This window comes from Catharus ustulatus, chromosome 1, assembly GCF_009819885.2.
Source record: "Catharus ustulatus isolate bCatUst1 chromosome 1, bCatUst1.pri.v2, whole genome shotgun sequence".
In the NCBI taxonomy this organism is placed as follows: domain Eukaryota; kingdom Metazoa; phylum Chordata; class Aves; order Passeriformes; family Turdidae; genus Catharus; species Catharus ustulatus.
The window spans coordinates 30,027,528-30,052,872 of NC_046221.1; the positions used below are offsets into that span (position 1 = coordinate 30,027,528).

Here is a 25,345-nt window from a genome sequence, read left to right on the forward strand (position 1 = left end):
ATTCAAGATCCAATTTCATTTGAAGCCATACTGATTAAGTTTAGTCGCAAGTCTATACCATCTTTCACATGATTTTGAGCCTACTCTGAGTTACACTGTGCACTCTTCATAGACCATCACTATGTCTGGCACGTATGGTGAGCTACACAGGGACCCTGACACAGTCGGACCTTGAGCAGCCTCAGACAGCTGGCAGGTCCCACTCACGTGCCATTGTCCAGAGGAGTGGACCCAATAAATGCAAGCACAGAGGAAGACGTGACAAACCCATCCCAAAACTTTTCTGCAAGGGACAATACAGATGTAGTCATCACTTGCTATGAGAACAATCCTGGATTTAGGTGTTATTTTCTAGTCAACAGACAGACACATGTGGGTCTGGGTAATTATATTTCTTTATCAATATAATTTGTGAGATTTACATATTGCTATAAATAATCCATAATGAAAGAATAAAAAACCCCACATATTTTGTATCTTACTTGTTCTCCATAAGTAGTCCAAAAGACACCAGGGACAGAATGATAAAGCCAATTCTCAGGAGAACTGCTCCCTGTGATAGTATCTGTTAAAAGGCAGACAAAAAATTCATTTAGAGTAATTTTATGGAAAGAAATTGAGTTTTTAAGGAACAGTAGCTTCAACCTTCTCACTGAATGAAGCTAGTGTCCCCTTTTCAAGTACAGTAATTTCACGAATACAAGCCACACTGAGTATAAGCTGCATCGCCGGGTGTTGGCAAACATTTCGTTCTTTGTCCATAAATAAGCCGCACCTGAGTATAAGCCGCTCTGTCGTTTGCAGGGAGGATCCGCGTGCAACAAAGTTGCCAAATAGTAACAGAATCGCGGCAGGGCGGGGTTTACTGGCTCGGCTCGGGCCGTGCGGGCTCGGGGCTGCCAACAGGGCTGGGTGGCCCAGTTCGGCGCTGCCGCTCGGTGGCAGGGGGGGCACAGAGCCCGTTGGCACCTGCGGTGGGGGTGGGAGGCGGGGATGGAGCCACCACGCACCTGCGGTGGTGGCACGCAGGGACGGGAGCCCCCGAGCCGTGGGGCTAGCAGCACGGAGCCCCCTGCCTCCCCCTGAGCCGCGGGGCCAGCAGCAAGGAGCTCTCCACCCTCCCCCCGGGCTGCGGGGCCAGCAGGAGAGAGCCCCTGCCTCACCCCGAGCCGCGGGGCCAGCAGGAGGGGGCTGCCCCACCTTCCCCACCCCCTGTGCTGCCTGCACGGAGCAGCTCCACCCACCGTGCAACAGAGTAAACAATTTGTAACAACCACATAAATGCCGGGTTTTACTGGCAGGTGCTCGACTTTGCAGTTTGCACTGACTCGGTTTGCACCCCTGGGGTTGAAAATGTCAGAAAATTATTCACATATTGGCCGCTCCTGAGTATAAGCCGCATTTCCGGTGTGGGAGCAAAATTTTGGTCAAAACGGTGTGGCTTGTATTCATGAAATTACTGTAATTTGCTATTTCAAATTCTAGAAAAAAAAATCTGCTATGGCTAGTAATCATATCTGCAGTAAGCACCTTCACAGTTGTTTCCTGAATGCTATATTTCCAAAATAATGTTTAACGTTGGCACCTTCTGTCCTATGTGGGTTTTTTTTGTCAAAATTATTTGATTTCCTTTTGACTCTACTCAAGAGGGAAGAAACTTATTTCTAGACAAAAATCCCAGAAGCCCTGTTCTTTAAGTTTCATATTGTTACCATATAACAGTCATCTTTGTATCCAAATGGATACAAAAGTCAATACACTGGTGAGACTAACAACTCACATGAAATGATCATGTTTAAGAAGAAACTAAATTACATTAATTTCACGATTATAAGCCGCACCATTTTGACTAAAATTCTGATCCCACCCCGGAAATGTGGCTTACACTCAGGAGCGGCTAATATATGAAAAAATCTCTGGAATTTCCAAACCTGGAAGTGCATGTTGAGATGTCGAGCCAAGCACCTGCCAGTAAAACCTGGGATTGCGCGATTGTTACAAATTGGTTACTCTGTTGCACGGCAGGTGGAGGCGGGGTCTGTGCCGACCCAGGGGAGAGGCGGGGGGTTCCCTCCTGCCGGCCCCGTGGCCTGGAGGGGAGGCGGGGGACTCCGTGCTGCCAGCCCTACAGGAGCGGGAGCGGGCAGGGGGCTCTGTGCCCACCTGCGCTGTGGGAGTGGGAGGGCGGCTCCATCCCTGCCTGCCGCTGCCGCCGCGGGTGCCAGTGGGCTCCGGCCCCGCCTGCCGCCACGGGGCAGCGCCGGGCCAGGGTGAGCGAGCCCGGTGGCAGCGGCGGCTGGCCCCGACCAGCCCTGCTGAGCGGCAGCACCGAGCTGGGCCACCTGGCCTAGTCAGCAGCCCCAAGCAGGCTGAGCCCGCCCGGCACCAAACTGAGCCAGTAAACCTCGCGATTCTGTTACTAATTGGCAACTTTGTTGCACGCAGGTCCTCGCTGTGAACGACAGTTCACAGGTGCGGCTTATATATGGACAAAGACCTAAAGGTTGCCGATACCCAGAGGTGCGGCTTATAATCAGGTGCGGCTTGTAATCGTGAAATTACTGTATTGTTTTCCCTTCAGGACAACTCAACACTTGGTTCTCAAGCTAGCAAAACTTTTCAGCTCATATCATTAACTTCAATCAGACTTTAAACATTTTAAACTTCTAAATATAAACAAGTGCATGAGTACTTGGATGAACCGCACCATGAGGACTTCTGTCCTTAAAATTTACATCAAAATGACATAAATACAAAATTCAGAAAAACAGAAATTATTTTGATGGTAAAGTTTGAATTTTTAAATTTTATTAAATATTTATTTTGTATTCTACACAGCTGCCTTTGAAAATCAAATATTTAATCAGTTTTCTTTTTCCCTCCCTGATTTTGTTTCAAATATTATTTTTGAAAATCTTTTGGTTTTTTTATTAAAACAAAACAAAACAAAACAAAAGTAGTGGATCTGACTGAGTTATAGAAATCCTTTCTAGCTTCAGCAGCAAAGAGTTTATGAAGAGCATCTTGCGCTTCATTTGTAGGCTTTGGAAAAACAAAACTCCACAAAAGACTGCCCTGATTTCAATAAATCCCATGCAGTGACATGCCCAGCTTCCTTCAGTCATGGCCCCAACCCCTCAACAAGATCCAAGGTAAGTATCTGTGAGCATGGGAGGCCACAGGAGGATATTCTCAAGTTTTACAGCTGTGTGAACTTAGAGTGCCCATGTTTGCAAAACACATCAAACCACACAGTCAGTCTGGGGCAGGTTTCTGTTGTTTTACTGAAGCATCACAAGCACCTACTTAGATATTCTCAACAGTTATTGAACAAAGAACACTCAATCCCAGCAATGAGCAAGCTGAACAGCAGCCTCACCAGTTTACAAGCCAGAACACAATTCTCACAAATGACACCTGTCAAACCACTCTGTTGCACAGATTCGTACCAGGTGAGAATCAAACTTACTACTGCATTTCCACATTACCAATCTGTTCCATTCCTTTTTATGATAAATTTTTCATCATTAGTAATAGGAAAAATTTGTTTTGAAGTGACAAAATATTTGGACAGAACTTTTTTGTAAAACATCAGGCATGGACTGTATTTGAATTTAATTAAATGAGAACTACTTTAACTGTTCATCTAGCCCTACTGAGTTCAACTTCCACTTTAGCGTCCTGTACAACTGGGTCATAGAAAAATTCAAAAAGTGAGCAAAGAAAAATATGATTTGGCACAGGCATAAGGGAACTCATCGATAAATTTCTTAGAAGTGCTTTGACAGGCTTTTCAATGATTGTTACTTGCCTAATAAAGGAGTTTTCCTGGGAAAAAAAAACAAAATTCAAGACTTTTCTCCTTAAAGACTGTCACCACTTTTAGGTTGAAAAATTATACCTTTTTTAAAATCTACTCATGCTTGCAAGGTGGGTCTGATTTTTCTTTGTCTCAACTGTGATGCATCAGATTCTGCAGACTGCCTTAAAAATGCTTCCACAGTGGTAGACCACTATTCTGAGCAAGGTTTTGTATCTTAGTCAGGTAAGAGACCTAAACAGCAAATCCAAATTTCCATCAAGTCATGGAATTGCTGCATTACAATGTACAGCTAAATCACATTTTGTGAAAAATGAATGAAATCGCAATGGTTTTAACGTAAGTGCTAATACTTGTCTTCAGGAAGGATTCAACAGTACATGCTATGCATGAGCAAGTTTGTCCCTAGTTTCTAGTTTTAAAGAGCTGCATGATTTCAAACTCTTCGCCTTTGCAGTGTTCCCAAGCTGGCTAGCTTGTCCCTGGCGTCTGGGTTTCCTTGTGACTCCAGCTGCAGAAAACTGGTACCATCAGATAAAATAATGCAGATTCATTCCACCTGCCTTTAAGTACACTGAAGTGCCTTAAAACCTACTAACCTAAGCTTTTGCTGAAACTTGTGGAGAGAGCACACTGGGAATGTGGGAATAACCTAAGCATTTTGGGAATTCCATGTCTTGACACTAAAGAATACATTTGGTACTGCATTAAGAGTTGGATTTGACTGGATGATGGAAACACTTCCCAAAAGCAGACAATTTCAGGTCATATTTTAGTGGTGGTTTTACCCATAACTTCTATCAAGGACTTTTTTCTTAGCTTCATGATATATTTTAATTTACATTATTAGAATAGGAAAAAGAATTAAAATTATCCCCCACATTTACCTAAAACAGAAGAATAATGCACAGACTAAGAACTTGAAAGGAAATTAATAAATTTCAGATCAATTTAAAACATGAAGTTCCCGAAAAAAAAGGGGAATAGAAATATATTTTAATGTTTGTTCATAAATCAGAAGAACTGAAGAAACCTTGATTTTTATTAAAAAAATCAAACTCAAATGTAAACAAGCTCTTATATTTAAATGGTTAAAATGTTATATGCAGTTCTTTGGCATAATGTCTACCTGAGCCAGGTGTGATCATACTGTACAGACTTGTTTCTTCAGGCCAATTTCCATTTATCTTCAGACACACTCCTACTTAAACTATACTATTTTGAACAATAGCCATTTGTAAAACTCATTATGATCAATATGCTCTGCAGCCCAGAATGTGAAGTACTGAGCACAACCTGCAGAACCTGGTTAATTGGCACTATCAGCACATAAATGCAAAAGCATTGCACTGTAATGCCTGAGCAAAGTGTGGCAGCTTTCCATTACCCAAAACATCAGCTTTCGGAGTAGTGAAGGATGAGACAGAAAATCTTACTGGGAATCATGAAGGTAGAAGGTGCAAGTACCCTTCACTATAGGTATGCACCACATTCACATACAACAAAAAAATTCCCTCATTTGTACTTCTAGTCAAGGATTACCAAGAAATACAGTGAAATACACAATTATGCCATTGGGAATAATAGCTTTTAGAAAACCAGCCATATAGCATAATTTTTACCACTGTTAGTTTGCTTCTCTAACTTTCTCTTAAAGTTCCAGTGGTAAAGTAATATGCTGCCTTGATTCTTTTATTTGCTTTCAAACATGTATCACCCTATGAAGGGGATGCTGGCAGCTAAGGCATCCATTCTCTACCAAAATCAACAAAATAGTCAGTGGGTTATATCACTAAACTAACATCATATATTAAATCTATGCACTGCAAGCAGCAGTGCAAAAAGAATGTGCCTTTTACACCTTCGTTAGTGTTAGCATCCTTGTTCCACTTAAACATAGTATGCATGGATACATATATAAAATAAAAGAGTATTTATATACCGGAGTATTTGTATAAACAGAGAAGCATGTGGCACCACAGCAGGTTCCCCAGTTACAAGTCAGCCACAACTTTGCAATGTGGTTATTGGCTGCAATCAAACAGAAAAAAATATTTCTGTTGGATTTTCATTACTTTTAAAGCTTTAAAAATATCTTTGAGTTTAAAAAAATAAGGGGAATGCGGATTATACAATTTAGTAAGATGTTTACATGGCTTTTAATCAACAGAATGCCATAGCATATTATTTTCTGGTTTTTTAGTAATCAAAAAATAATTCATTTAAACAAAGGAAATGTTGCTCCAAATCTGTATTTAGACGAGCATTCAAATATTCAAAATTGACCTTTATATTGCAAAGAACCATTTTCTTTATTCCCTTGGAAGAATACCATGGATGTATTTTCTCATTCTGATTCATCCAGCGATTCAGAACTTCTAGGAATGATGTCAGCACACTTCATAAGTTAACAGTTGCCCTGCTCTCATACATCAGATGATCAGATACATTCAAATTAGGAATACCAATACAATGCTATGAATTTTCTATTTTTAGGTGTCTTTGGCTGTATTACTTTATTTTAAATTAGAATTCCTAGAAAATAATTATTTCTTCTTAGCAATATTACATACTCTGTATTTGGTGATGCCCTACTTAATGGATACCTTTATGGTGTTCCTAACTTTCAAGAGATCTATCTTAGTAATTTTCATCTGATTGAATATGCTCACATATTCACATAATTACAACCACAGTAAATGTTATAGTATCTTTTAACAGTAAAAAAGACACTGTAAAATGTGTTTAAGGTGCACTTCACTTTGATTTATATGATACCTGAAGTTCTGGAGCTGTGAGACTTTTGCTTTGAATATACTGCAGTTTTGCACTCCTAGCACTCTCTCTGGGACTGATCCAAATCCCATTTCTTCAAGGAGCTTTGGATCAGATCTAGATGTGCAGAGCTCAGAAAGCAATTTTTATTCACTGGATGTAGTACAGATCACTATATAGAAAACAAACACTGTATGCTCTCTCCTGTGGAAAATATATATTTGTTCTTTCCTGTTTTGCTCTTTTCATAAGTTAAATGTAGGTCATTCAGACAGAAGGTATATGGTTGCTCTTTATGGATAGAGAAATTTAACACTTCTACAGGGCGTGAGACCAAACACTGAGCAACTGTAATCACTTGAGAAATGTAATAGCTGTGTGCTGTGTCTTACGGCTGTTATGAAATGGAACTTATACCTAAAGATGAGGAAAACAGTTAGTTTTCTCCATTTATGGAGCTATGCCACAGTTATGACATAATTCATAGCCAGACAGAACGTTCCAGTTGTATCCATAGACATTTCATAACTCAGTGTAGTGGAAAACTGATATTAAAGAAAGATTTTTGCCAAGTAAAGTTATTCATACACAAGCTTCCTTCTCATGACAGTTTCCCCACTGCACTGTAGAGCAATGCTGGAACTCTGCCTTGGGACCAGCACTTTCTACACCCACGCTGAAGGTTTATGTCCTGAGATGAGGTGCTTTCAGTCCCCTGTGCTCTCCTTATCCTTACTACCTTATTACCCTGCAGTTTCGTGCAGAGAATTTTCTAGCTGCTTTTCTACAATAAGTTCATATATGGTGGATCTTCAGGATGTTTCCTCCATGACTGAAAGGATTTAGTGATTATCTGGGGTTTGGATGCATTTTTCAACTTTCTTTATTACTTATTCTTAAACAGCTGCAGTTACCAGCAGAAAAAATAATGCGGAACATCCAATTTTCCTCCCAGGACCAGAAAAAGGCCAAAAGAAAAAAGAATAAAATAGAAAAAAGATCAGACTCCTAAATTCTGGCTGCTAAAAGCAACAGAAACAGTAAAAAAAAAATTAAAAAAAAGAGAAAAAAAAATCCCAACAGCAGAATGAAACAAATAAAAAACTCTAAACACAGTTTGATTCCTATGCAATCGTATGAATCTAGAAGTATATCTAGAAAATTTTGCAGAGGTTTTTCTCAATATAGGAACATTGGCAATTGTGTATACTGTTTGACTTGTATATTTTGGAGGTATTTATTCATACCTTTGGCTTAATTTCCTGTACTTATAATAGACTAAGCCTCAGATGATTTAGTAATCTCCTCGTTCCCTGCAACTGCAGTGTGACCCTTTGCAGCAGTAAACACAGTAGACAGAACAACTCCGTGCTAATCCAAACAGTATGCCTGAGGTAGCTTTTATATTATACCAGGAATGCTATATACTGCATGTCCAATGAGGTGGGGACAGTGACCACTGTTGGCCAAGGATTAGAGATCGCCAGGTGAGCCTGCCAGCACAACTCTGGCAGAAGGCTGAAGGACCTGCGGGGCCCTTTGCATGCTTACAGCCTGCCTACGGCAACGTGAGTGACACAAACACATTAAGAACACTGCTGTTTTACTAGTGGGGTCTTAGAAAGGGTTGAAGAAGAAGAAGAAAGGGCATTTTATCAAACTAATAGATTTTTGTTGTGCTTTTGTAGGTCTTGAGAGGACTTTGACTTATTTGTGGGAATATTATATGTATTAAATTCTGCTTCATAACTTTGAAATTTTAGCTTCAGTACACGAGGGAGAGTTATAAAGGCAGGAAGTAAAAAAAGGAGCTTGGAAGGATGTGAAACCTTGGAAGTAGTTAATGTATTATTTCTTTTAGGTGGACATGGCCTTGTAGTTCACCTTCAGAGACTGCCAGCTATCTATAAAGGAAACAGTCATCACGGAGATCCCATCAGGCAAAGCTGTGGTTATACATACACGCCACTCCTTGCTGTGTTTCTATCAACGCTGTTGGATGTTGGAGATTGGAAGAAAGATTTGCCCTGACTTTGTGCTCCTCCAACTCTGAACTCAGGCTGGCACCAACCAACCCATCTGCAAGCACTGCAGCACTATTGCAATCTTCCTTTTAAAGCCTGGGCATCTAATGGTATGACCAATCTTAACATCTTAAAACTCCCTAGTTTCAAACTCCATGAGGCTCTAAAAGCTGAAGCAGACACTTACGTCTTCTAGGCAAATTATTTCTGTTAAGAAAATAACTTTACAGTTATTAAAAACTGTTTACTAAACGATATCAAATGTATATTTAACAGCATGGAATCATATATTTAGCCATTTATGCTAATTCTCTTTACAGAATCTAGTTATTATTTCAATAGTTCCAATAAGATACGAGTTGGCCGTAGAGCCACTGCCCAATCCTTTAATATTTAAACATGTTCTGTGTCATTGTTATATTATTTCATAAAGGAAGGAGTTACTTACAGTCAAAGAAGCAAGAAGTTCGGTGTACAAGTGCACTATTACAGCAAAATGTACAAGTGCATAGCAATTAAGATAAGCTGGTACTTGTGGATTGAAGGGAACTTCTTTTCCAGTGATCTGTATAAAGCAAAACAGTTACTTGCCTTCAAGAGTGACTTGTTCTCACATGTTGCTCCTTAATATTCTTTACGCTTACAAACACAAAAGGAGAGACAGACAACTGAAGAAAGATAATGTACTGTCAAACTTATGTACTAACTAGTTCAAGACAGAGTTTAATTTCGTGTGTTTGTGCATGTTCACAGCTGAAAAAAAAAAGAGAAATTACTGTACTCCATAGAAAAAATTTGAAAATCTCTTCAGGAAATGAATAATGAAAAAAACCACACTTTTTCCTTCAAATAAAAAGAAAAAAAACCCCAGAGCTAAAACATTCATTTCCTTCAGTTTCTTTGCCCAATTCATCTTCCCCCATACTTTATGACTGCTAATTTGCTAATTTAAAATAGCATGTGTAGAGTTTTTAACATTGATCCAGTAGCATTAAGAGGTCCAAGTAAATTATACACAACTGAAAGTCTGTGCATGTTCTATTTACCACTGGGATTTCCTCAGGAAGGCCAAGTCTAGGTTTGCCGGGTCCCCAGCCTGGCCCTTTGAATATGACAGAAAGCTTATTGCAGAATCCAGGTGTGGCCCAAAACGTGTTCCAAATATGAGCCAAGGGACGTAACTGGAAAAAAAAAGAGTAAGTAATTTTTCATTGTTGGCAAAATAAAGATTGATAAAACATTGCATTTTATTAATTTTACAAATGAATGATTTTTCAAACTCTGTAAAGAGAATAAATTAGGAATAGATGAAGACTTCAGAAAAATTGGCTGTAATAGGCAAAAGCAATATGAAGGCCATGGTTAATTTGGTGAGGATTAAAATAACTTCTGCTCAGAGGAAAATCTGTTTTTCCATCTGTGTCTCCTGTAATCACTCCTGAGTATTTAGTATTTGAGTACTGTATAGCTTTATTTATGCTGTATGATTTGGTTACTGGGAACTTGGAATGACATACTCTCAATAACTAAATTACTTAGTATCTGACTGAAATGGATATAATTGCACATCCTCACACTTTCCAGTCCTGACAGTAAAATTTCTCTTTGAGATTCCTCCTTGGATGAACAGTCATGAAAAGCAAATATGGACTCCACTGCTTCTCATGCTTTTTTGCAGAGAATTTTTACGTAGCCTAAGTGAAACTTGGACCAATAAATCTAAGAAGCATCACACTGATCAGTTTTTTTAAAATTATATTCTTTTGTCTGTGCTTCACTATGTATTGCACTGAAAAACACATCACATTCAGTCCAACAGCTTATACATCACTGTTCTAATTATTTGTTAATTTTACTGTTATATATTTTCATGATTACTACAAGCTCTGGATAACCTCAGTGCAGTGAGTAAAAATGGTTGTCTCATAATGAAATATTGAAGAAATTGAAGATAATGTAATTGACTGCAATGCAAGGATGTCATCAACTGTGCCTAAGACAGGCATTTCTTTTGAATATGACTGAAGGTTGAAGATACCAGATTCAGTGATACAAACTATAGCACCTGGAGCATGATGGGATCAAATGAATTTACTGGATGTGTTAAGCCATAAACCACTTTTGCATCTTCGGCCTCAAATGTTCCTAATGGAAGAAGAAAAAATAAAAGAATGACAACAATCAAATTCAAAAGTATAGACTTTTTTGCCACACTGACTAAATATGACAGAGAACACCTTCTGTTACTTACCAAATATCCTGTCCCAGATAATGAGTGTGCCACCATAATTTTTGTCAATGCAGTAAGGATTTCTACCTATAATAAAAATCAATTAAGAGACAAGTAATAGGATAAAGAATACTAGAAACTGAATTATGAAGGAAAATCAGCATTTGCACCACTTTATAATCTAAAACTAACTTTAAAATATAGCTAACCCACCACTCCTCATACCTCTATATATATTTATTTTTTTCCTTAATAGCCTTACGGCTATTAACCTTATTATTCTCTTTCTATTCAGATTCAAACATAAAAATAAAATGTGTCATGCCCAAAATTTCTGTAAAATTCAGAGAGTAAAACCAGGTCAAAATGTATTTATAAAAGGCAAACTAAAAAGCAAACAAAAATTATTCCACCAGTTTATACCTAAGGAAATATATACAAAAAACCATATATGTGTAGTCATCTCATTAATATCTGTCAAGTGTCTCTATGTCATATGGCTGATCTGCACTATTAACCTCAGTGTGAGGAAAACTGATCCTTCTATGTTTTCTAGGGAATGTATTTGTATACAAGCAGTCCTCTCAAAGTTATGAGTGAAGAAACATTGCTTACATATCCCTAAGTTTGTGGAGATAGTCTGGAGCAACTGCACAGCCCCTGATCCATAATGATTCAGTTTAACTCGAATCAGGATGAGAGCATGATTTCAGATTTACACCTGAGCAAATAAGAGCAGAGTGTCTCCCTGAGGATTACCAGCAGTTGTGCAAATTTGAAGGACTAGACACTTACAGCACCACCACTGTGGATACAGTGATTGCGAGGATACAATAAACATTAGTAACATCCTCTGTTCATGTAACTCCATCTGAGTCTGTTTCAAATTGTTCTTCCATTCCCCTATTTTTTTTAACTTACTATCCCTGCACACTGAATGAGCTAAGGAAATCTGTGAAATCCACTTCCAATTCTCAGATAAGTTCATGACATTTTCAAGCATGCAAGTTATTAATACAATTTACATATGCAGTACAGTCTTGAAAGTCTCTGAATACTAATAAATAAATAAATCATGGACTTCTGTGAAGTGAGAGTTACCAATAATTCAAACAGGTGAAATAAAATTCCACTGAAATATTTAAAAGCTCTTCTAAAGCCTAGCCATGTATTTCACGTATACAGTGCTTGAATTTGAGTGCAAAAGTGTCTTTGTTGATGATTCAGTAGTCAGGGAAGGATGAGATATTTTTCTATCACTTATCATACTTAAAAAAATTGAATTTTTTTTCTCAAAGTCTTACAATTATTTCATGTTATCCAGACTTAATTTCTGCACAATAATTAAAAGTAAAAATGTTTAAATTAAGCATAAGTTCTGAGTATTTTTTTTTAATGTGAAATTTCTAACTGAACAAGGACCACATCTGAAGTAGAGGTGGAAATTAAAATCTTTCTGTAAAACTGATTTTACAGTACAATTTTACTATATTGCTATTACTATACAAATAGTGACCCTGAAAAAAAAAAAAAAAAAGAGTAAGAGGTTCCACTTTTATCTTACCATGATGAACTCTGTGATGACTGGGAGTATTAAGTATCCATTCCAGAGGCCCAAGCTTGGTGATAACCTTAAAAATGTAATGTTTCAATTAATTTGAAATACTGTATAAGACCAAGAAGTAGGGAAATGAAAAGAAGGAAAAGCTAAAGAGAGGATGCTTATCTTCTGGAGAGCTGCATAAAAAGATAGAAGTACAATATTTTTTCTGAAACATTTCACTGTATTAAACTTAAGAAAATTTTTCATTTTAAAAACATTAAAATGCAAGTTATAAATCAAATTTCTTTTTAATCCAGAAGCTAATTTCTTTTGATGTAGAAGTGATTTTTTTCCTTATTGTTCTTATTATTATTCTTTGAGAGAATTCGCAATCATGAACTGATAATGATGGAATTACAGGGAAGTGATTTTCCCAACGGACGAAGCACTGGTGAGGCTGCACCTTGAGTATTGTGTTCAGTTTTCTGCCTCTCCCTTCAAGAAAGGACATTGAGGTGCTGGAGTAGGTCCAGAGAAGGGTAGTGGAGCTGGTGAAGGGTCTAGAAGATATGTCATGTGAGGAGTGACGAAGGGAATCAGGATTGTTTACAAATCTGGTGAAAAGGAGGCTTGGAAGGACTTCACTGCTCAATACCTCCCTGAAAAGAGGTCGAAGTGAGGTATGGGTCAGTTCTTCTGCCATGTCGCAAATGAAAGGACAAAAGGAAACGGCTTTAAGTCGTGGCAGAGGAGGTTCACATTGGATATTAGGGAAAAAAAAATCACTGGAAGGGTGTTTAGGCATTGGAATAAGTTGCCCAGGGAGGTGGTAGAGTCATTGTCTCTGGAAAAGTTCCAGAGGCATCTGGATGTGGCACTTGGGGGTTATGGTTCAGGGGTGATACTGGTGATGCTGGGCTGATGGTTGGACTCGCTGGTCTTGAAGGTTACTTACAACCTTGATGATTCTGTGATTCCATACAAATTGTTTCACTCATTTTTCTTATCCATATCTAGTGACACTGCTTGGGATTCGGTGCAACTCTGTGATCCCAGTTATGGAAACATTTTATGTCAGCAAATAGCTGGCACTGACTCAGAACTCCTTCTCCCTTTGGTACATTTGACTGTTTTTTTCTTCTACTAGTAATCTTCTTTTACCCTGGCACAAATGCATTAACACAACAAAACTGATAGGGGAACTGATTCAAATCAAAACTGCTTTTGTTTTGTTTTTCTAAGTTAGTTTAACTGGATCTGTTCCTGATTTTGGTCCAACATGTGGTCACGAATATGTTGTTATGAGCCAGAGGCATGAAAAGACAGTAGATCAGCATAAATTCATCATGGAGCTACAATCTAAGACAATGACTCAACAGTGCAGAAAGGTAGCCTTGATCATTTTAGTACCAAACCAAAAATTATAGAAAATATCCATTGCCAAAAGCCCACTCTTGTCAGAAAATGCTGACAAATTAAGTTTGTGCCAGCAGGATTTCTGCTAAATTAGGTACTCTCAGCTACTATGGATTTAGAGGAAAACCAGCACTGACTTTAAATTTGGTGCTTTGGTTAGCTAAACAGAAATGTGTGGATACCTGAACACAGTAGTCATTTAATCCCAAACACAAATCCATCTGTCACAAATTGATGCAACCACTGGAGGACCAAAAAGGACACCTATTCACAATATATTCTGAAATTATACCTATTCATCATGTCTGATTATGGCCATAATGTCTTGTAAATAAAAGGGAGCAGGGAGCATTAAAGCAGCTAAATAAAAATGCTTAGACCTTAAGAAACAAATCTAAGAATCTACATTTTTTTTCCCTCTTAGAGAATTTAATTAATAAATTAATACTCATACTGCCAAAAGAGATGACCTGTAATATAATAATAGATATAAAATAATAATGGCAAAAAAAGAGAAAATATAGAGGGGCAGTCAGTACTCATAAGAGTGGGTCATCTAGAAAGGATTTTCATTCCTTAAAGGTTCACAGAACAAATACAGCAATTAAACTCTCATTAATTTACAGTTCTGCAAGTGCAAGCAGATTTAGATTTAAAAGGCAGACTTAGGATATTTGTCAGATGTATTCGAATTGTTATGAATCAGGTAAATTGAATTAAAAGGAAAAAGTAACTTTTTTCTCATTTTTTCTCTTCAATAACAGCAAAAAGAACATCTACTTAATTGTTTAAGTAGAAAATTTCTGTAATTAAAGGAGTATAGAAATAAGAAAATTCTTCATGTACAGAGAACTGTCATATTTGGACCATCTTTCTCAAAATCCTGCTCACACTTGACTAGAAAAACAGAATCTTGAGATAAGTTTGTTTTGTTTCATTTAACTCAGAAGCCAAGGACAACATAACTAAGATCAGCTCTCCCTCAAAATAAGTTCAAGTCTGAAAAGACCACCTAAAGGTAAGAAACGATCCATCATTTGTGCTAGTTCCATTTTTTGCCTTTCTCAAGCAGAACATCCCACTGTTTTAAGATATGTGAGATGTGACCATTAAATTAATTTAATCTGAGACAAATGTTTTGAATTGAACTGCAGCCCAGCACCTGAGAGAGCACTGATTTATCTAATAGACCACAACTAACTTTGATCCAGTTGGTTTTAATACATTTTTAGCTCAGTATTTTAACAATTTTTGTAAAAATAAACCAAGTGTGCACTAGGGGAGCAGGGAATCAGTAAGTATTAGCAGTCTTCACCTTTATCCTACAGGTGGATTATAACAAAATGTCCTCAGAACGAATGCCTTCAGGTCTCAATATCCAGCTATTGAATTCAAATTCTAACACTAAAATTCATCCTTTTGAAAGTCCACATAGTGCACCCTTATGCTAAAGTAGAACTTTTTGTCTTGGGACTCTCTAAGGACCTCAGGGTAAAACTTTATACAAATTTATATGTAAAACTTCAAATAAATTTTTCTGACTAATAGTAGTTAAAGCATTTTCTTTGGATAATGAAACTGCTCTCATCCTTTAAAACAGTCTTTTTTTGCGTTATGACATTTAAAAATCTAATGAAATATGTTCTCCATGGCATAACTAGTGACTGGACCCAAGCCTACTTTGATTCGTTACTCCCTCAAGGTCACCTCCACTGCAAAGACATTTTAGCCTTACTCTGATGAAAATATCATCTGAGACAATTACAACCACATGACTTTAAAACCCAGAGGGGGTGCACAGCTCTCTACCTGAAGAAGCAAGAATCTTGTATGTTGACATTAGCAATCCATAAATCAATGCTTTGTCTAAAACACATCAAAAATATTTTTCCACCAGATAGTCAAAATAGAAGAAGGAGCTATTTCTAGAAACTTTCTTTGCCATCAGTAAGTTTACTTGTAGCTATTTAGCTCATTCCTAAAAAAAATTAAAAACTGTTGCCAGAGAAAAATTTTGGTGCAAAAAAATTTATAAATGCATAAATGCTATAAATAAAACCATATATCTTTCCAAGAAACAGAAATAAATCACCACTGAAAAGCTGAATTTTGAAAGCTCATGTAGCATAGCTCTTTTGTTAAATATGCTGAATTTTTCTATATTCTGCTATCTCATCTGGGGCAAAACTCCTACAAGCAGATTTTTAACCTAAGTAAATTAAATAGGATAGTAATACAATTTTTGCCAGACAAGATTCTGACATGATCATACCAAGCTGACAGGAACTTAGTGCAGTCATATTGAAAGAAATTAATTTTGCAAGAACTGACTCATAACAAAATTTAATACAGTGTTGCAACAGCCCTGATTCAAAAGAAAATCCAGAGAGAAGAAAGGCAGTGGCAGGTACTCCACCTACCCATCTACCTTTAACCTGTCAGTCTATCCTCATTTCTGTCTCTTTATTATGTCCAGACATTTTCCTTGGAGAATGGGAATTTCAAAGGAGCTCATAAGCACTCTTTGTGGCAGTAATCTGGCTTACAGAGCAGCTGCAACCAGTCACCAAAGCACATAGACCACTAAGTTTCATCCATTCAGACAGAAAAACATTTTCAGCTTACAATAAAATGGTGTCCAAATTGGTTTCTTAGAGTAAGAGCTTTCACGATGTTCAAAAAATTGAACTTACTAAAAAACATCAAATAAATGTGATAAGAAAATCAACTTAGTTTTTGATACTTGTAATTGGGATTTTAATTTTTAAAAATCTACTGATCTAATTTTTGTATCTGACATTTTTATTGGAAAGTATTCTAAACAGGATAACAAAAGTTGTAATGTCACTTTTCAATAACCCTATAATCAGTACTTCATACCTTATTTCATATTACTCAAAAGAAAAAAGTCTGCTTATGAACATAAAGTATTCTTATTCTATATATCATCATCTTAAAGTGATTTGGGGAATACCGAAAAATAGCTACCGATCCCCTAAAAGTTGAAATACCACAACTGTTGTTCAAGGATAACCTTATCTGTATTTTGACCAATATGACTGGTTTGGGGTTTTTTTTTGTGTTTGTTTTCCTGATACAGACACCTACTGTTCTAAATCAGCTCCTGTCTCAAATTTTTCCTTTCTCAATTAACACATCATGTGCACCTAAACTTCCACGCCAGTGACCCATAGATGAACTGCAACATTCCAACAAAACTCTTTTCCTGTTTCCGTTATTTTTTAACATCCCATTGCCACAAAAATAATTTTTCACTTGTCAAAATCCTTACAAATGGACTCAATAAACTACCTGCATATCAAATATGCAGGCATCTCATAGATACAGTTTATAAAATTTTTTTTCACAAAACATGCATTCTTCTTTCTTTCTTTTCTTTAAAAACCAACATTTTTCCTCTGCTATACTTGGGTATCACTAAACATTAAAGCAGAATTACTGATGATAATTGCAGCTACTCCAAAAGCAGTGTAATAAATAAGGCATGCTTAGAAATACTTTTCATACATTACTGAATAAAATATCCTGGAATTGAAATCTTCAAATATAATGAGAGCTAAATGTTTTTCTTCTATAATAGTTGTTCTTATATAAAGATGTTTCCTTTGTGACAGCAATCTCTTGCCTAAAGGGAAAGAACATTATGCAATATCTCTTGTGGCATGTAAGCACCTCCATTTGTGGTCTCAGAGTTTGTCAGCACCAAGGGAAATCTTTATTGCCTGGTACCTGCGCCACTTCAATGTAGTTCTTGTTTAAGTAATGAGAAAAAATCGTGACATGAAATCCAAGGGAAACTTTACATCTTGTGTAACAACTCCTCCTGTCACCACTACCACATGAATCTTTACTTAGCTCTGTTTCAACGTCAGTGTTAGGAAGGAACATGAACTTAAAGCAGGCAACCTCACAGTAAAACCATTCGCATATAAAAAGTGCTGGGTTGATTTTTTTTTCCTTTGAGTATAAGGAAAGCTGTTTGTAGCACAGCATTATTTTCAATATCATAGTGCTACTGATCTTCAGGACAGAAGAGGGTAAATTCATCCCTGGAGCATCACTAAGGAGAACTCTGAACTTAACTTTGGGCTTTCTGTTAGACTAGTTGGTAGTAAAACACATATTACAAGTCATACCCTCATCAAAATCAAGGTAAGATTCTTATTTCTGGTATATAAATCTGTATTTCAGACAGTCTGGTGGGGAAATTCTAAAATATGACCGTAATTACATTCCCCAGTAGAGCTGCCGTGTTAATTCAGGACAACATACCCATGTATTTATACAGATGGCTCTGATGACCAGATTTGCCATGTAAAATCTCTACAGGGAAGCTGAGGAAAGGCAGAACTCCTAGGATATGTGCTCGTCTGCCAGTTTCACACTTTGAAATCCTTGGCAAACTCTCATTTATTCACTGCCAACTGTTTTCCTATCTGATTAGGTAGTTTTCTACTCCAGTAAGCATGTAAAATGGATATAGCTGAATTTCCACACTGAGGAGTGAAAAAACAATATTTATAGTTTAGAAATAAAACAAGTGAGAGGAATCAGGTCTGTTGGGATCATAGAGTTTCATATAGGGTGAATTTCTGATAAATCTGGACTGTAGGAATGGGAGGTGAAAGCCTAGTTTTAATGGACAGTCTGGTTTAGGGCGTATTTATATAATAAACATGCAGACTTAAGAAATGTGTCTATAATAAATTGTCTTGAAGACAGGCTGTTGTCACTTTTCATTGTTTTACACCTCAACCGGAGGTAAGGTTTGAATCAAGTAGGCATCTTACCTGAGTATTTAAGTTAACTGCTTCAGTAAGTGGATGCAACCTTTTTGTTTTCTTTATAGGTCAAATTAAGCCTTGTGGGAAAGGTGAGCACATATAGGAAATTTCAATCAATTTTTCCACAAAAAAAAGAAAAACTTACAGTAACTGATTGGTTTAATTGCAGCATTACAAATAGCAGAGCATGGAGAAAGTCACACTTTCAGTCATATATCAAGTTAAACATTTCAAACAAACTCCAGGAGAAAAATTGCTTTACAATTTTAGTATTTTTCAGCAGCCTGACAAATACATTCTGGCAATTGCAGAAAAAAAAGTCAAAAGTCATAAATCAGTATGCCAGTCCTGAAATAAACTAAAATGTAGCCAAGTGAGGCTCTTCATCTTCCTTTTTAAACTGATCAAAAAATAGTCAGCAGCCCATACTTAGTGATTTTAACAAAGAAGGTTCTTTCAAATTTTCTGTTTGCTTTCAAGTTACAACTAATTTAAATAGATTCTCAATGAGTACAAGCTAACTTAAGAGCATTATGTGTAATATATTAAGTTGGAAAAAGAGGGAGTTTTATTAACAAAGAACAGTAACATTAATAATGTGGTATTCTTTCATTGTTACATTAAATTTATTTGGTAAATGAGTTATTTAGATTCCTTTCCCGGTATGCAAAATGTACTGAACTGTGTTACATCTTTAAGTATCTCACTTCACTTTTATCTTGATAATTCTCCAGGGACAAAATATATAAAAACGACACAAAATTCTTTAAGTACAATCTTTAGTTTTAGGGTTTCTGCAGGTAGATTAGCAATAGTCAGGCCCACTGTTGCTGAAGCGAACATTTCAGAGCTGTCGCTTGCAAAAAGTCTTTTGTGCAAGGCAGTAACCAACACCAAAACCCAAGAACTTAACTGTTAGGATCCAAATTGAAGTTACTTATAATGTTCTTGTCCCATAAACTTTTTATTTCTGGCCTCACTAGTGAACCAGCTTCAACAGGGATATGGAAGGATCCTTCTGTCTGGATTATTGCCCATCAAATGCAAACTACCAACATAACCCTATTATTGTGGGGCAGCCACTTTTGAGTGAAAAAGATCATGGCTCCTGTGCTACATGAATTCAGAGCTATTGGGTGCACAGCATAGTTAAAATAGGAGTTCACACACAGTTAAATTAAGAGGCTCATCCTGACACTACTAAAGTGTAGCACTGGCATTCTGAATCATCACTGAACTTTTAGATGCCAGGAAAGGAACTCCAAACTTCATCCTGCTATGTTTTTCCTGATTATACTCCATTCAAGTGCAGTCTACACTTAGCAGGACAGGAACAGTATGCTCCCTTATGAATGTTTTATTTTCTCTCTCTTTTGTTATTCTTTTTATTTAAAACAAAAAGCAGAGTTATATGCCTTATATATCTAGAAAGACAATACTTTTCTCCCCTCATGGGGCAAATGAAACATGGAAAACTGGAACATATTTTACAGTTATTGCAAGTATTTGTGTTTAATGATAGCGTTGTCAGCTTTGCTCTTTTCTGCATTCTGGCAAGTGCAGCGATGACAAGACTTTGATCCTACAGGTTGGTCAGAAAATCTAATAAGCCATTTTGGCAGACAGACTGAATTGAAGCAGTGAGATCTCTGTTTCTTGGAATCATGCTAAAGTTTTAATGTCTGTATTGCATATATAGCCTATCTGGACCTACAAAGTCACTGTCTGCATGAAAGAAAGTATGTTTATCTTCCTGATGTTTTTTGAATTTGATCTCTTTGTCTCCAGAGTAAGCATGTGATTCGAGAGTTTGCAGCAGACAAATAATGAATTTATGAATTATAAAAGCATTCATATCAGGAATGGGGCAAGAACTTTGTTTTGTAAACCAATGTTTGGTTCTTCATGCATAATTCTTTCCCTATTGTTTTTAAAATAATGTCTTGGATCTTTGTTACAGTGAGAAAGTATGCAATAGGCTGTTGGATTATGTCACCTATTTCTACAAATTCCAGTTAAATCATCATGTCATTGAATGTTCACTGACACAATCTTGAACATCAGAGTGGGAGAATGGCTGTAATCACCTCTAATTACCTTCATCCCTTTGATTACTTTTAGAAAAAGTCTTCTGAGTGGTACATTTCTGATTCCTTGTAACCTGACAGGGACGGATGTGTTGTGTTTCTAATTTGAAAGGAACCATCAGACAGAGCTGTGTCTATTTTTGGCTAACATGGCCAAATGAAAGGAAATTAATTCATTATTTCATTAAATGAAGCAATGTACTAGAATGAAAAAAAAAAAAAAAAGTTTTCTTGGCATTTGGTATTTGAATTCAAAGTGACGTTATAGAAATTCAAGAGATACTGCAGTTTCACAATTCTACTCAATATACAGGATTATTACCGATTTCACCTTTTACTGATTATACTTTTCAGACTAAGGAAAAAAATCAACCAAAAAACCCTCAACAAACAAAAAAACCTACTACAAGTACTTGAAATAGATGAAATAGACTTTGTAACATTATTTTTTTACTCCTGAAATCCCTTCTTGATTATTTAAATGAGACTACAGCACATAATGCAGAGAAAACATGTCCAGAAAACTGAAAAATAAAATTTGCAAGGAAAAAGACCGGTCTTAATTGTTAGGACCTGGAAATTAATAACGGGATATTTTATCTATTGTCTCACGCTCTTACTTATTTATCACAGTGTCCTAATTATGATTCTTTCATCCAATTCTTTCACCATCCAATAGATTTTCTGCTTAAAAAGACAAATATGTCCTCTAGAGTTTCAAGAACAGCTTTTGCTATTGATATGATGGTAATCACAGGTGTACTGCTACTTAGAACTTATGTATACTTTTATGTACTTTCCTTCATTTTACCTGGTTTCTCAATTTGCTTGTTTAATTTCCTTAATGAAAAATAAAGTCAAAACAAAACAGGTTTCTTTTTGTGAATCTGGCTTCTTCCTAGGTATGATCTGATTGATGTAAGAATTTAAGGACTGGGACACAAGAACTCACTGAACTCAGATGAACTGTGCAGGGCATGAAAGCATGAAGAATTCCCAGTTTCTCTCTTTCAAAGCTTTTCATTAAAGAAAACTGAGCAGAAGCCAAAGGTAAAAAAAAGACTCAGACCAATAACCAGTAGACAAAAACTTGGACAGTATACACTGTGCATGCACACGCAAAAAATATCCTTTTGACAAATACCATACACTTCCTCAGTAAGTTTCAGTTTTACTAATGAGTTTTTTCTGATAAAAACAATTCTATTTCTCCCTCTATCTGTAGCAATTTTATGCCTCTCTTTCCAGTCTGCATGAGGTGTTGCTAAAATTATTCCCATTCCCCACCTGTTTTCACCCATGTTACTCCTGGTTAATAGTTGTGACTCACCTTTTTCTGTTCCCAGAGCTGGATGAGTTAGAAAGGCTTACACAAGATGAAAAGAGATGCCTTAAAAAAACTGACTTCTGTGAGTATGGTAAAGGGCATATCATATTCTTTCCTTAAATTAGAAAATTAAACAGAAACCAATACATGTCAAAGATCAAATAGGCAAGGAATAATCTGCTGCTGCAATTACTACCATCAGGGATTGAATCAGTTCATATTTTCTAAATACAGTTTGACATCTCATAAAAATTACAGCTAAACCAACAGAAACTAATTTCTGTTTTTCACAGGTGTCTATCAGGTTATAAACACACCTAACTTATTGGTTGTAATAAATGTATAATGGAAGGATATAGTTTAATACAAGCCCTAGACCTTCTGAATCACCTGCAAAAATAAACTGAAATGGAGTATTTCTGTCTGTCTGTAACCATCCTGAAACATTTTGTGGCTTTTGAAAAATTAGTCTTTTACTGCCCTTTGACTGAAATATTTTACTTCCCTTATGATCTAGATGAGAATGGTCTGTCTGGTCATAGAAGCATTTCTCCCAGACTATTTAGGAGCAGATCTGAGTCATTCAATTGACCTGAACTGGATAGAAGTACTGGATAGAAGAAAAAATCCTTTTTTTCTTGATTTATTGAGATCACAGAATCATAGAATCATTTATATTGGAAAAGAACTTTAAGATCATCAAGTCCAATAGTTAACCCATCACTGTCAAATGTTTTCCTCAGGGGTTTTCTTGGGCTGTTCTTTTTTTTCATTTTTCATTTAAATAAATTATTAGGAGTTTATTTCAATGCTTTAGTGCTACTCAGAGATTTATTTTAAATCCTTGAAAAAATCCTGATATAATTTTAGATTGTCATGTACATAGTGCAATATTCATAGAATCATTAAAGTGTAAAAAAGACCTACAAGACCATCAACTCCCACCTTTGACTAAACACCACCATACCACTAAACAATAACACCAAGTGTCATGTTCAGTCATTTCTTGAACACTTACAGGGATGGTGACTCCATCACTTCCCTGGGAAGTCCATTCCAATGTTTAACCACACTTTCAATTAATACATTTTTCATGATGTTCAACCTGAACCTCCTCTAGCACAGCTTGAGTCCATTTACTCTAGTTCTGCCACTGGTTGCCCTGGAGAAGCAAACAGCCCCTACATGGCTGCAGTTTCCTTCCAGGCAGCTCTAGAGAATGAAAAGCACCCCCCAAGCCTCCTCCTCTCCAGGTTTTCCACCCCCAGTTCCCTCAGTCACTCTTGTAAGACTTGTGCTCCAGAGCCTTCACCAGCTTAATTGCTCTTCTCTGGACACACTCCAGTACCTCAATGTTTTGTAGTGAAGGGCCCAGAACTGGACACAGGATTTGAGGTGTGGCCTCAGAAGTGCCAAGCACAGGCGAACAATCCCTGCTCTGGTCTTGCTGGCCACACTATTGCTGATACAGGACAGGATGCCATTGGCTTTCTTGGCCACCTTTGCGCACACTGGCTCATGTTCAGCTGCTGTCAACCAGTATCCCCACAATCTTCTCTGTGTGGCTGCTTTCCATCCACTCTTCCCCCAGCCTGTAGCCCTCCTTAGGGTTGTTGTGATCAAAATACAAGACCTGGCACTCAGCCTTGAATCTTATATCTCTGGTCTTGGCCCACTGATCCAGGATGCAGTGAAAAAAAATAATTAGTTGAACACAAACGCATGACATAAGTCACTAAGTTGTATTTTCACTCTAGCATACACAACTTTATTAATCTCAGGCATGTCTCTCCTGTATCAATAGCCCATTCTAATAATAAACAATAGTAAAAGAATCCGGCACCACAATAATAGTGTAATTTTTATGTAAGATTTATAGTGCTTAAAACGCTGCACTATTCTATATAAAATGACAAAAACTAATGCATACCAAGCATGTAGGAAATACAGAAGTCTAAATGAGGTAGAACAAATGTGTACTTTTGATCTTTATGATACTGTAGTTACAAGAATATATGAGTCACTTGAGTTAAAATAAAATAGACCATGTCTGATCTGCTGGTAGTAAAGCTGGACAAAAACTGACATAACAAATAATGAGACAGGTGAAAGTTATAACACAGGAAACATCCCTTAATATTGTTTGAAACAACACTGGACACATCTAAAATTTAAGTATAGGAAAATATCAGAGATTGTATTTGGCTATAAACTTTTGCTCTAGGCTGAAACATGGCATAGAAAGTTTCAGCACAGCATGATCATTCTTTTGTAATACTGAATTCAATTTAAATTACTCTCAAAACAAAACATCCTCCCTCAGAAACTTTCATGTACTTAAATTCTTTCCTATGACTCAAATACACCTTTTTTTCTTCTATAAAACAATAAATTCTGCACGTGCTTTCCTTTTCAGTCCTATGCTTAAAAAAACCCCAAAAAACTCCCACTATCTATTAAAGAAAAGAGATTTTTTTTCCCCTGTATGTTGTTTTTTTAAAGAGAAAGACGTGCACTCAAAAGTCATGAAGTGGCAATTTCCAAACATTTTTGACTAGCCAATGTGGGGTCAGACTGTATCTCAGGAAATTGATACTGATGAAAGGCAATAGAAATCTGGGGGGAAGAAAATTACCAATTGCTCTTTCATTTTAGAAGCAAACTACTTCATTGCTAGAACATTACACTGGTAGAATGGAAATAATGAAGAGTATCTCCCCTAGAACTCTAATGATATGTAACAGCACCCTCCACGGGCTCCCAGAAGACACCAGAGCTGCTGGGGGATGATAAATATCTGCTGTTAGAGCAAGGGCTAGCAGCACTTACTGAGACAGGATGCTGTTTGCTGTGGAACCCCAGGCTACAGCCCTGAACAAACTTTTTATGTTAGGAAACTGACAGAAGTAGAAACTTGAAGAAAGAATTTTCATATTAATATAATCTATGTAAGAAAATTAGGATCATTAAAATTCAGAAAAGGACCGTTAGGAAAAAAAAGAGCAGCAATAACTTTAAACAGTTAAACTGTAATAGTTGTTGCAAAGAAAACCCAATATAATGGTGAAGCATCACATTAATTTGACCAAAAGTATAGGGTAACATAAACCTGCATGGCTGATACCCTTTCCCTTCCTTTTCTTATTTTTTTCTGTCAGTGTGTTGCCCCTGAGAGCAGGAAATCTGCTAATACATGGTGTAACCCTATTTCTATTTCGACATAATTTTTGACCTTCGAGCATGACTTCAACATATTTCAACCGATTTCAGCTGTGCTATAAAATCAACAATATCAACATTAAGAATAACTTCCCTTGT

At 36.9% G+C, this 25,345-nt stretch overlaps 1 protein-coding gene across 2 annotated transcripts in view; it reads right to left on the reverse strand.

Annotated features, from left to right (window-relative positions):
* AGMO (alkylglycerol monooxygenase) overlaps positions 1-25,345 on the reverse strand; it is a 199,422-nt gene that overhangs the window by 86,699 nt on the left and 87,378 nt on the right. For both annotated transcript variants that reach the window (XM_033076983.1, XM_033076975.1), the window contains 6 exons: positions 12,414-12,480; positions 10,871-10,936; positions 10,685-10,764; positions 9,666-9,800; positions 9,068-9,184; positions 483-565 (listed from right to left, as the gene is read on the reverse strand). In XM_033076983.1, coding sequence (XP_032932874.1) covers positions 483-565; positions 9,068-9,184; positions 9,666-9,800; positions 10,685-10,764; positions 10,871-10,936; positions 12,414-12,480 — 548 coding nt within the window. The remainder of the gene's footprint in view (positions 1-482; positions 566-9,067; positions 9,185-9,665; positions 9,801-10,684; positions 10,765-10,870; positions 10,937-12,413; positions 12,481-25,345) is intronic.